This window comes from Drosophila elegans, unplaced genomic scaffold (genome assembly GCF_018152505.1).
Source record: "Drosophila elegans isolate 14027-0461.03 unplaced genomic scaffold, ASM1815250v1 contig_476, whole genome shotgun sequence".
Taxonomy (NCBI): domain Eukaryota; kingdom Metazoa; phylum Arthropoda; class Insecta; order Diptera; family Drosophilidae; genus Drosophila; species Drosophila elegans.
In genome coordinates this window covers 11,442,443-11,455,576 of record NW_024545863.1, presented here as the reverse complement: position 1 = coordinate 11,455,576, position 13,134 = coordinate 11,442,443, and the positions used below count along the sequence as shown (strand labels likewise).

The following is a 13,134-nucleotide window of genomic DNA, read 5'->3' as shown; positions in this document are numbered from 1 at the left end:
AAAGTAAATATGTCATGACAGTCTGAGATAAAAATGTTCCTAATCGAACCAAGAAGTTCTGAGCATAAATAAACATTTTCCGCTTCTTAAGACCCGGATCATTTTTTGGGGCATATTTATTTTGAAATTGCTTAGCAGAGTAACGGGCATCTAATACTTAGTTGCACCAATACCAAAGAAGACAATAGTAAATTTTGTAAGTAACTAGATGTTAAACTGATCTTGAAATTGGTAAAAACTTGAAATCATTCCACCGTGGAGTTTTCCATCAGGCTAAATCGGTTCGAGCGAGATCTAAATATTATGTAGGATTTGTTATATTTTTTAAACCAAGAAAGCCACCAATATGGCAAATAAAAACTACTGGATACCGGCAAAGATTATCCGACCAGAAAGTGAGCTGGCCGAGAAAAATATAAGGCACCATTCGTTTACACCGACCTACGAGCAGGAGGAGCCCCAAATGGGCCTTCTTCTATCCTGGCACTACGGTCGACAGTGGCTGGAAGAGCGCAACATTCATGACAAGATGACCAATAAAAAGATCAAAAAAGGCCATAAATTCATTCCACCCGACTACAGCAGTTGGCTTGAAAAGCGCACTCAAAAAAAGACTAGAAAACAGCTAATTTATTACTGATTAAGGTTGTTCCTCTTTATTGATTTCTGCTGTTTTTCAATTACAATGCTTACGCAAATTTTGTATCAAGTCAAAAAATTTCTAAAAAATGTCTGTTAATTTTCAAGAATATTTTTAATTTCAGGTGTTCTGAATAAAATTGTTTTCTAAATGTGTAATATTAAAGAAATATGTAGTGCATGGTATCTTGTTTTCTTCAAAGTTTCAAGAATTAATAAAGTCTACGGTTAGAATATTTTTTATTTCAGGCGTTCTAAATCAAATTATAACCAAAATGTGTAAAATAAAAAAAATGTAGGACATATTATCTAGTTTTCTAAAAAAATCTAGGAATTAATGAAGTCTACGGTTAAAAGTTAAACCTGCTTATAAAGGTATTTTCTCAGTTTCGTTTGAAAGTGTAGGTGCAATTTAGTAAAGTTTGAAAGTTACTGTAAAGTCGTAACCATTTATTATCTGATTTGAGCAAGTGGTAAAATATTCAAAATGTCACAGTTTCTTTACAATTAGTTACAGTAAGTTAATCAATAAAAGGACAAGATTCTGAGAATAAGATAATTTTTATTCAATCATAAATAGTACATTTTCTGTACAAGTTGATTATACCATCATAACTAAGAACATTGTCTAACCTAAAAAAAAACTACTCTCACATTTTTAATACAATTCGTTTTAATTTAAATATATCTAAATATCTTAAAGTCAGTAAAATTTTGAGAATGTATAAATTTTTCTTAGATTTTTATAAACCATACGCTTTGTGCCAGGCAATAAGGTTTAAAGCAGAGCAGTTAGTAATGGCTATATCGGAATTGAGGCACTCTTTAGTATAGGCAATGACTTTCCAACATGTAATAGTTGGCCTTGCCACATCGAGTAGGAGACCGTAGTCGTCAGCCAGACTCAGTTGAAAAACAGACACCACCGACACGACAACAAGTGAAAAAGAGAGAGTTAACAATTCCACACGATTATGATTTCAAGAATAAAAACCTGGAGCCGTTCACCGCTCATTCCGGCCAGAGATCATGGGTCAGCGATCCTTCCGCCGGCAGATCGGCCGGAACCCATTCCGGAGCTGTGCGAAGAAAAGCAGCCCGTCATGGGCTGGCTGCTGGGCTGGGAATACGGCCGGAAATGGCTCGAGAGGCGCGATGACATCCAGCGACACCGGAACTTGGTCAGCAAGTTCGGCCGGATTCCGCCGGACTTCAACTGGTGGCTCAACCAGCGCAGGCCGCTCTTTGTGCGCCAGCAGCGTTTCCGAACCAAGGGCGGACCTCGTCCCCGGAAACCAATTACGGCCTTCGACGTTTCCAAGCAGAGGCGTGAGGCTCAACACCAACAACTCTTGAAGAGTGAGGCCAAAAATCAGTAAAGCAAAAAGAAACCCTTTGCCCTGCCTGGCTTAAGCCATTACTTTAGTTAAAACCAAAACTTTGACAAAATTGCTAAGCCGAGCTCGACACCATCACAATTATATTATGATGCAAATTGTCATAAACAAATTTTACGAAAATCATGTGCCTAATAGAGCAGCTAGCATGCAACATATTTTTGAATAAATGTGTAGTATTAAAGGCAGGATCTGAATTCCAATGCTGTCCGTTTTGTATCCTTTAGTCGTCGAATAAATGACAGCATAAGCTTAACTGTTATTACCCCAACCGAATGAGTTGTTATCTATATGATTTATGCATTTTGTTCATTAAGTCTATGAATTTATGTATTTTTATTATCCCGACACTACAAGTAAAAGACTTTTACATTAATGCGCCAATCACAAATTAATAAATACATAGATAAAAAGATAATAATAATAAGGGGTTGTATACAAACAGTTAGAAATTTAAAAAAATAATTTTTTTTTTGTATTTTGTTAATGTTCATATATTTAAGATTACTAATAAAGACTTTAATTTGTTAAAAACTACTCAGTTTTCTACCCTAATGTTCATATTATTATATTTTGCGGGCAGAATGAATATAATTTTATTTGTCCCCATTTAGCTGACTTGTTTTTTATTTTTTTTTTATTTATATATTCCTTTAAAAATCTTAACGAATTTATTGCTCCCAGCTTTTAAGCTTTTAAAAGTATTTTTTCTTAGGTTCACAAACAGCATGAGCCAAAGAAATTAGTAGTTCACCTAATTCGTATAAATTCACGACCCCAGGTAAAGTATTTGGCTCTTTAAAAAATAAACGAAAGCAATGAACTGCAATGGCATACTGCGTTCGTTCTAAAATCCTGTCATTCATCTTCCCATTTTCGGTTATGAAGTAGGCTTTTATTGTTTGTTGTTATCCTACTGTTTGCAGGACAAGGTCGCGGCATAGGCCCAAAAAAAAAAAAGAAAAACAAAAGCGCAGCATCCCAAAAACCTTCGCCTTAGTCATTTGTTTTTGATTCGGTTTCCCCTGTGGAAATGTCAGGCCTGTGGAACAATGGATCATACTATACGTGAACTTTGTATATGCAATGGCCATCATCATCATTGCCGTTGAAATTTTTCTTAATCGTCATCAGAGGACGGGTAAGTGAACAATTGGCCCGTGGATATTTGTGTGCGGTTGTATTATTTGCATTTCCGCTTCATTAACTTGGGCACACACATCGAACTATTCAGATCAGCAATATTATGCGTTTTTGTGGGCTTTTTAGTCTTTATTATTATATTTCCCATTTGGCGCGAAAACATTCTGAAAATATATTTGTTAGGGACGTGCCCTTTGCAAACCGCAAACTGCGCAGTTAAATTCGTCTTTTTTTAAACACCGTTCTCATTATTTCGGTTTTAAGGGTTATTTGTTTGGTTTTACCAACTTTTGCCTTTCGTGACCCTTTTAAATTAATAAGTTTTTTGAGTTACAAAAACTCATTAGTGTTAATTTGACCTTTAGACCTTATTTTAATTTATGACTTTTGAAAACTCTTTTTGCGTGTTTAGTTGATTATTATTTTAAATACGGAAAGATGAATAAACTGAACGTATCTTAAATAAATTTTATCAAAATTTTAAACTTGTAAAGTATCCAAGAAATCAACATTTATTTGGTGCCAACTTAGTTTGGCTTAACAACTCATAAAGTCAATTTATTCAGGAGTGATTTGTTTTTCGTCAGTCAATTCTTTCATAATTACGTTGTAGACTTTTTAGTATAATTAAAAAAAAACGTTGCTTATCCAATTATTCCGTTACTTATGGAACCTCACTGGGGATTTTGAGTAATTATGTTTATTAATCTTATAGTTTCTTATAACCCATTAATTTCTCGCATATTCCACTCATTTTTCGCGTTGACGTTCGCCTCATGTATTTTCAAAAACATTCTAGTTTCGTATAATTTTTCTCGGGATTTATGCCACGAAAAACATTTTCCAGCTATAACAACGGAGGCAAATGCTTCATACTGTGCAGCAGTGTTCTTTGCATAAATTAATGATAACGAATGATGATGATGATGGTTTCATAAAGAGGAGTGGCGTGAAGCCATCTAGAAGAAAGGTTGGGAAATGTATAATGTTAAGCAAAACCCTTGACAAACGTGAATAAAAAAGTTCGTTTGTTAATCAAGTGAATAACTTTAGTGAAAAATGTACGCCTTAAAATATAAAAACTTCACATGTTGGAAATGAAAATAGAGTACCATTTTAAAACAAACATTTCTAAGTATGTACAGTGAGTAAAAAAAACTAACGACAAATTTATATAAAATTTCAGTGCATGGTAATAAATATTAATATAAAACAAAGAAAGAACATTGGCATGCCGAAGTTTATATACTCTTTCAGCTATTGTATAAACCAGGTATTGCATAAAACAACCATATTTCGATTTGAAAGCGTAAATGTTTGAAAAAAATAGCAATGTAGGTTTTTTGCTGATATAACAATTAAATGATATGATATGATATACATTTCAAGCTTTTGAATGCAATTACTCTCTGCAAGGGTATAAAAAGTGATTATTATTCTTTAAAATAACGAGTACAAATTTTTAGATCGTTCCTATTGCAGCTATATAATGTCGTTAAACCAGTAACTATGAAATATTAAAATATTACTACTAAATCGAATTATTGTCAAATAAATTGAAAAACCACTCTTGTTTAATTTATTTTTTCGATTGTTTTTATAGGAGCTCTGATCTAGTCGTCCAATCCGGCTCTTTCCGATTTATATACCTTCTGCCATCGAAAGACAACTTTTGGGGAAGTTATATGCAGATAGCTTTACTTTTAAGTTAGGAGTAAATGTAGATTTAATTTTTGGCAATTTTTGGCTACACCACATTCACAACGAAGAGTTGTACGGAATCTAACTTTAGATCTAACAGAATGCTAATCGAAATAGTCCACGGGGAAAACAAATGAAACGGCAATTGAGTTTGCGGTCGAATGGCCAATGAAAAACCGCAAAAACTAATTACATCGCCAAAACAGCCACGGATAAAAACAAAATGGCCGCCGCCAGAAGCGGAAATGAGCTCTGTTTGTGTGTGTGTGTGTGTATGTGTATGTGTGTGTTACCACAAAACCGATGCTGATTATGAAGATAATTAATATGGCTAATTAAGCAGGCAAATGCAATTCAGAAATTGCATTGCCCAGTCGAGGACCATGATGCGGAAGGGAATGGAATGAGGTTGAGAAACAAGCGAAATTTCAACGGCTCCTGCCACATAAAAGCCAATTAATTATTTTTATGGCTACTCCGGGCCAAGAGCCAACTCCACCAACGGAAGCCAACAGCCGCTCTCTTTTTCCCTGGGCTTGGGATAATAAAAAATTATGGCCTGCGATTTGGCTCACTCGAAACGAAGCGAAAGCAACCGAAAAAAAGATACATAACAAAACACACAGTGCGCCACTGACCAGGCCAAAAGCCCTCCCTTCTTCCTCCCCCTTCCACCCCCACCCCCGCCACCATCACCCAGCCCATCGCAATGCATACTAAATCCTCGAAAAAAAGTAAAATCCTGCTCCCATGCAAGGGCCAAAAAGATGGCGCCGTGCTGTGTACAAAATTGATCAGTGGATTCCCTGCCGTTTGAACTATGACGCGATATGTCATCATATTTTCTCGTTGCAGTTGAACGAACGAAAGGGGAGTGGCAGGGGGCGGGTCGGGGTAAGGGTAGTGGAATTCTTGTGCTCCTTGTTTGCCATGCATATTTCTCACTTTGTCAAACCTTTTGTGCACTGCGCAAGGCCGCAACGAAATTGCATTGGCACACAAAGAAATAATTGCACGAAATTTGATCATCATTTCGGAATTTCCCACAAGCATTTAGCTATTTGGCTTTATTTATGCCAATACGTGAAATGCTAGTTTTTACTTTAGACATTTTTCATTTATACTTTACATATATATATTTAAAAATTCTGGAACCACATCTAATCGCAATATTTTATTTTTTATCCTGTGAGCTGGCTCAAAAATTACTTAAACAAAATTCAATATTACTGATGGGGTATACCATAAAAATTTATACTTATTTACAATTGTACGTCAAATTAGTTTTTTTATGAGGTAAGTCCCAACAACACTACGCTACACTATAAATGTTCATTAACGTAACTTACACTTTTCTAAAAGATTTTCCTGAAAAATAAAGATTTTAAACTCAAAAACATTAATAAACATAATATGACCTTAATACAATTATTTTGTTTATTAGTATTAACCATACACTTCTTTGAACAACATTGGTATGGAAAATAAAACATAATTTTGTAATTGCGTGAAAAGAAATATTAAAGGCAAGTTCAACCTGGCGACGCTGTTAAAAAATTTATAAAAATTCAAAAATGATAAAAACTGCAGTTTGAATAATTTTAAGACCCATTTTCAAATACGGCTGCATCCCAAAAATATATAAACAAATTTTGTAATCGAAAATAATTTTTATTTTCGAGTTTATGTTAAATACAATTTTATTTGTTTTACATTATTTTGACAAACCAATTTTTTTTCAAACAAAATTGACATAAATCACTAATTTAAACACCATAACTTAAATAAGAATCATATGTTTTTTACAGTGCACAAATGCTTTTCTTCGTTTTCCCCTTGCCCAATTCCATTGGTCAACTTGTATTTAACAGCTGGGCAGAGCAACATTTATTGCCTGGGCTACCGCAAAATCAATTTCGACCCCAGCTTTATTTGGCTTTTGTTTTGGAAATTTTCAGAGGCGCCTCAAACCGCGAATGGGACTCGCTCAGGGCCAATCCCTCTGCTGTGCTGATGGCCTTTTCTCCGTTCATTTTATTGGCCAAGGCAAGAGCCCGAGTAATGGCCGCCGAACGTCTTCAAAAGCTCCTCTCGCCTTCGCATTTTATGTCGTTCTGGCCGGTTTCGTTTTTGTCTATGTGTTTGTGGACTTTTCCATTTTTTTATAGGTAATTTACGATCTAGGTAAGTTTTGTGTTTAATAATTGAGTTATTAAGAATTTTAGAGGTACTCGTTAACAATGACTTTACAGAAAAGGACAATTCTAGCAATAACTATCAAAGATATATTTATTTACATATTTGGTTTATTTTGAAAAGATTAAATATAACATCATTTACTTTATAAAAAATTAAAGCATTATAGATAATTCACGTTATACAAAATACATTAAAAAACTAATTTCTTTAAAAACTTATGTAAAAAATGTCCTTAAAGACTTTCAGCTGTACGGAAAAATTTAGCATGAAACTTCTACGATGGACCTTGAATAAGTTAAGCCATTGAGAGATTTTCCTTTGTATATGTATTTAGTTATAAAAGTTACTGAGAAAAATGTTATAATGAAACAGAATATCCACTTTGTTTTCTAATTTGCAATTCTTGGTGTGAATTTACTTTTATTGTAAAGTTTGGAATATTTAACTACTTTTTAACATGTTATAGTTTTGTTTAACTTTTTAACATCACATCACTGAAGAAACGCCATAGTTTATAAGTACTAAATTCTCAAAAAATAACTTTCTTAAGTCGATAAAATAGCTATGTAATCAACTTCTATAACTACCCTTACCCTTTTAAATTACCGAATTATCTCTTCGTTCCTCCATTACGACTTCCCATTTTCTCGACGACCGAAGCCAGTTCATTAAAAACTTCATTACCCGGGAGAGGCAACTCGGCAAATCAATTTTGATTTACTTCGAGCACCAACAGACAGACGGAACATATATCAATATGCTCGCCCCCATAGCGGTTATCGCCTAACCCCTGGTTTTTTTCACCATTTCCCTCTTTCACCCGGAAAAGCCCTCGAATGGAGAATCTCTTTTGGGGGGCTGATGCCAGAGCTGGAAAACGAAACGTTCCATCACCCGCGAGAGTGCTGATGATGGAAAGTGTCCCACTGTGCTGGCACAAAACAACGGCCAAAATAGGAGAGAAAATAACAAAAACATCGGTGAGAGAGGATAGAAAGAAGACCCAAATACAATGGACTATGTAGAATGCTTCGGAATCGAGTGAGCCGCAACAACAATAAACGCTAATAATGCTTAATCAATGTTACACTTTACAACAATAAAGAAAGAGGGAAACAAAAAAAAAAAAAAATAAAAACGAAGGGCCCCCAAAAAACATCGAGTTCAACTTCATTTGTGCAATGATTTATGGTTTTTTCATTACCAAAAAAAAAAAAAAAAACCTCTTCACACCTGTGGAAAACATGTTGAGGCCAAATTAAATGTAATTGAAATCATTTGGAATCGCCAGAAAGAGTCTGGCATGTATTTTCTAAGCAACTAAATCGATTTTCGATTTTTCCCCGAGACACAGCCAAGGAATTGAACAAATTGTTGAAAACAATGCGCGGAATTTGTTGCTTACAAATTTTGTTATTGCTTCTCAGAGCGATTCATTTGCGTTGCGCATTTCAATAATCATTTATCTTATTGGATCGCGTCGATTATAAACACCAGCGGGCCAAGATCATAAATTTCCTTCACTGCCGAAATGAGCTTCATTATGGGCAGATATAAGTTCTCTTTCAAAGTTTTTTATATGGTTAAAATACGATAATAAAATGAATTCTGTTTTGGGTTAAACTGAGCCATTCCTAAATCTAATATAAGACCTAAAGAAAGTCTAGCTTCTGGAACCAAATTTGGAAAAAAATAAATATAAAAAGTATGAATAAATAAATTGCATAATTTGATGAGAAAGTATTTTTATTAATGTGGACATTTTTAAATTTAATATTGGTAATACTTGATACTCTTCAAATATAGACATTTACCGCGTTAAAAACTTGAGAAGTTTACATTCACTCAGAAATGGGGAAAAAAACGCAAATATATTTTTTTAACCTTTTTTTTTGTAGATCTAAAATATGTAACATATAACATTATTCGGGATACAAAAATGTTAAGTTTAAATTTTGATTTCTTTTTCTTATGGACATTAAAAAAAGAACCATATGTTTAAAACTTGTAATCAGTTTCTCTTAAAATTATAACACCCTGTGCAAAGATAGTAAAATGTTTGCGGGCAGATATTCTGGCTAGCGTTCAGTTGAACAATGATTTTAATATAAAATGGTCACTACAAAATAAGATTTCACCCTTGTGATCCAAAGTTTTCGCAATAGAATGTAAAAGGGCTTGCCCACACTCCTGCTAACTCCAATTATCAGAAAACCAATGAGCAAATAATTAAACTAACGGCAGTGTGGAATGGAACGAGTTTAGCACAAAGCTTTTTGGGTCTTCTGTCGCCGCAAATGACTTCTGATCAATCAATTAGTTTCGAAGGAAGCCGACTTCTTTGTGTTCCCGACTTTTGTTTCCTTCCACTCGCTCTCCACATGAAACCCACTTGATGGCAGCTGTGCTTCTCCCAAGGACGCGGCCACATCTCCGGAACTTTTCATCACTCGGCCGCATGTCAATCCACAGGCCCACTTGGAGTCAACGGATTCTGTGGTGTTTTTTTTGGGCGGATCCGGTGGTAATGCGGTGGTACGATTCTCGAGAAGTGCGCCCAGCACGAGTTAAAATTTAATTTAGTGAAAATAATTTGCTTAGTCGTGCTGCAAAATTGCATAATTGTCAATGGCTGTGGCACGCCACTCCACTCCACTCCACTCGCTCTCTCTCTCTCTCTCTTGCGGTCGCCATTTTGTGGCACCAAACACACATCTGCATATTGGAAAATTATAGCCCTGAGTCCCGAGTGCGACGCCTGCCACATCCCGAATCTCGAATCTCGAATCCCGCTCTGCTCCTGGCCTTTGTTTGCCCTCAGCCCGAAACGTTGGCTGCGGCTGCGCAGAAGTCCAAAAGCGCGTGGTTCAGGCGCCATGGGGGGCGATCGCTGTCGACGACGCTGACGACGAGGTGACCTCCAGCCGAGCCACTGCGGCAAGGACCTGACTCGAAACTGGCAGGCAGTCTGCCTGTCTGGCAGCCTGGAAGCCCGGCAGTCAGGCAGTCAGGCACAGAGCGACAACGGGAAGTTACGCCTCGGGTTTCAGCACCGAAGCTTCGAACACCCTTATGAGTTTGGTGCACTTGGGCCCATTTACCCATCTTCGTGGTTTGCTAAAACCAGCTGGTAATTTGCGAATTGCAATTTGCAAGCCATTTCAAATTATCAGTAAAACCAACGCAATTTTCTGATATATTACTTACTTTCTGTGGTAAATTTTGTATATATTTCTGTAGTTAATTCTGCTTATCAATTATATTAAAACGAATAAACCATTCCTTAATTTTAAATACGGTTTCTATATAATTATATAAAATGTTGTTTTAAATGCCTTCAAATTATGTAGTCTGAAAGTTCGCGCTTTCATTTAAGAAGTCGAATTTGTGATTTATTATTAAATATATTTTAAGTTTGTTTATAAAATATGATAAGTCCATGTTATTTCTCTCTTAAAAAGAACTTACATATGGGTTTTTCTGAATGTAAGAACTCGGAACATACGGCTTGAGAGACTAACTGTCATATATAAAGCCACTGAGTTCAAAAATTAGATGCTATACCAAAAATTACTTTTTTCAGCTGTTTTCTTCGTATTATAAGTACATTTTTATTTGTTATTATCGAGAATTGTAGCTCAAAAACTATTAAAAGCTCAAAAATATTGAATTTTTGCAATACTTCGCCTGTTTCAAATTAATTAAATGCTTTGTCTTCATAATTATAGTGTGTTCAATTCACTAGCAGTTTTTCTTTTCCCCTCAACATTTCCCTCATTAATTTATCCATACTGTTAGATATTAAAGGAGTAGCTGTTAATTATATCACTGTGCAAGATCTGTCCTTTATATTTTTACAAATATACTTTTCTTATAGAAATTGGTGCTCAAATTTGCCAAATAAAATATTCCACTCAAAGTTAGAAAAATTAGGCACACTAAAATTTGTTAAAGGATAAAGGGTGCCTTTAAAACTTTAAAAGGATTTTGCAATTGATGACTGGTGCCAAGTGTGTCCCTGCGAATTGGGTATTTAAATCAAACTTAACATAAAGTTTTACTCTCAAATTTCAATTGTTTGAAGCCACACTTTTTAGGTTGTACACAAGAATTCTTAGCCACGTTATGTTTTTTTTAATTCGTGATCATAAAAAGTGTGCCGGTTTTAGTACATCCGGTAGTGTAAGAAAATCATGGAGTGATCAAAAATGCACCACCCTCTTGTCCCCTCATAATGAACTGTAAAACACGCGTTTTCATAATGTTATTAAACCAAAGAAGGGAAACGAGGAGGACGGGCATTTGACATGCCAAAAAACACTTCTGTCACAGCAGCAGTGGCTCAGTGGAGAGCATCGCATCCAGTCCGTAGGGGGCGGCCTGTCCACAAAAGCGTGCCTTGCCCACTCCCAGTCGACCCCTCCCTTCCCTCGATCACACTGGAAAAAAATATGATCCCAGACTTAGCCTTTGCGAGGTCAAGTTGATACATTGCAAAAACTTAAAGTAATTTTAAGGAAAAGTCTAAGACGAAATTAACATAATAATCCCTCGCTCTCTTTGCAACAGAAAAATGCAAGTTAAAATTTAATTTAATTACCGATTTGGGTTAATACCTATTAATTTCAAGCAGTAAAGAATTTGGTTTGTTAAGAAAATAATTCTTAAGCTTATAATTTAATAATAAATACGATTATTATATATAATTTAATTTAAATGATAATTTTCTTTTTTTTTTCTTTGCAACCGAAAAATGTATCTTAAAATTTTGTTTGATTTTTTGATTCGGGTTAATAGCCATTTATTTTTAGCAGTAAAGAATTTGGTAAGCCAAGGAAAAAATTTTTAATATTTTTTATGACAATTTTTTGCAACAGAAAAGTGCAAGTTAAAATTTAGTTTGATTTTCGATTTTCGGTAATAGCCATTAATTTTTAGCAGTAAGGAATTTGGTATGCTAAGCAAAACATTTTCAAGCATATGATTTTTAAATCGGTTTTTCCTTTTTTTCTAATTTTTTGTTTAGTTTTTATTACTTTTCTTTGCAAGAGAAAAGTGCGCAAACTCCTTTTCGATTGGTTTAGTTGTCGATTCGAGCTTGGTCGGCAAATTGAGCACCGCATGCGCCGCGGCAATTATTTCGCTATAATAAACCCGATACGGAGCGATGCTCTCATCTTCGATTGCAACCGCAAATGCCGCACAGTAGCTATGAGGCAGTCCGGCTATTTAATTTCAATTTTACTAGATTTTTACGGGCAGTAAGATGCAGCGGCAGCTATCAAAGCGACTTTAGTTTTATAGTTTGTGCAAATTAAATTAGTTCACAGTTTCCTGTGCGGATGCCTTTCACTGGGCTAGCTATAATATTTTATGATTTTGTTTATCTCAAATTTATTGTCTAACATTAAAGGAGAGATGAAATAATACGCCAAAGAAGTTAAGTGTTTATATCCCGGTACTGAATATTATTTCTAAAACATCAAGTGGATTTTATATGTTATACATTTATATTTCGAAAGCGATATGGGTTTTTTTTTTACTTACAAAGGTATTGTTGATTTGTCGGCAAAAGGTAAATATGTCCACTCCTGTCAAGGCTATTAAATAATATTTTACAAAATAATTTAAACACTAGTGACTTTTTTGTGCAAAAGTAAATGTTTTTTTTTTTTTTTTTTGATTTCTTCCTGTGTAAAGCTGTTTTACCAAAACCTTCCTCAAATAGTATTTAAAAATTCATGTTCGATTATTTAGATTTGTTCAACTGTTGAAGTAGATTTTGTTAAATTTTAAAATGTGAAAATTGAAAAATAATTAAAACTTTTTCAAAGTACAACATTTATTCATTTTAAAAAATCGCAAAATGCGATAAAACTTTATTTTAAAGCTTAGTGAAAGTATTATTATTCCTGGTAAATGTACAAATCAACAAAGTCAGAGCTGAGTCGGAGTGAAACAAATGGGAACTTTGGGTCCACCAGACATACATTTTAATACTATAAAATCCGAATTGAGCTAAATAAATTGGTGTTGGGCTTATTATTAAATTTTA

General features: G+C 34.7%; 2 protein-coding genes across 2 annotated transcripts; both read left to right on the top strand.

Moving 5' to 3' along the window:
- Nucleotides 1-266: 266 nt before the first annotated feature.
- On the top strand, nt 267-765 carry LOC108141021. Its single transcript, XM_017264102.1, has one exon. It carries the CDS (start codon nt 347-349, stop codon nt 638-640), a length of 294 nt encoding a protein of 97 aa, XP_017119591.1. The 5' UTR covers nt 267-346; the 3' UTR covers nt 641-765.
- Nucleotides 766-1,544: 779 nt separating this feature from the next.
- On the top strand, nt 1,545-2,307 carry LOC108141014. Its single transcript, XM_017264091.2, has one exon. It carries the CDS (start codon nt 1,614-1,616, stop codon nt 2,016-2,018), a length of 405 nt encoding a protein of 134 aa, XP_017119580.1. The 5' UTR covers nt 1,545-1,613; the 3' UTR covers nt 2,019-2,307.
- Nucleotides 2,308-13,134: the final 10,827 nt, after the last annotated feature.

Coding starts and splice junctions, on each gene's coding strand:
- LOC108141014 (XM_017264091.2), top strand. CDS start 1,614: ATGATTTCAAGAATAAAAACCTGGAGCCGTTCACCGCTCATTCCGGCC.
- LOC108141021 (XM_017264102.1), top strand. CDS start 347: ATGGCAAATAAAAACTACTGGATACCGGCAAAGATTATCCGACCAGAA.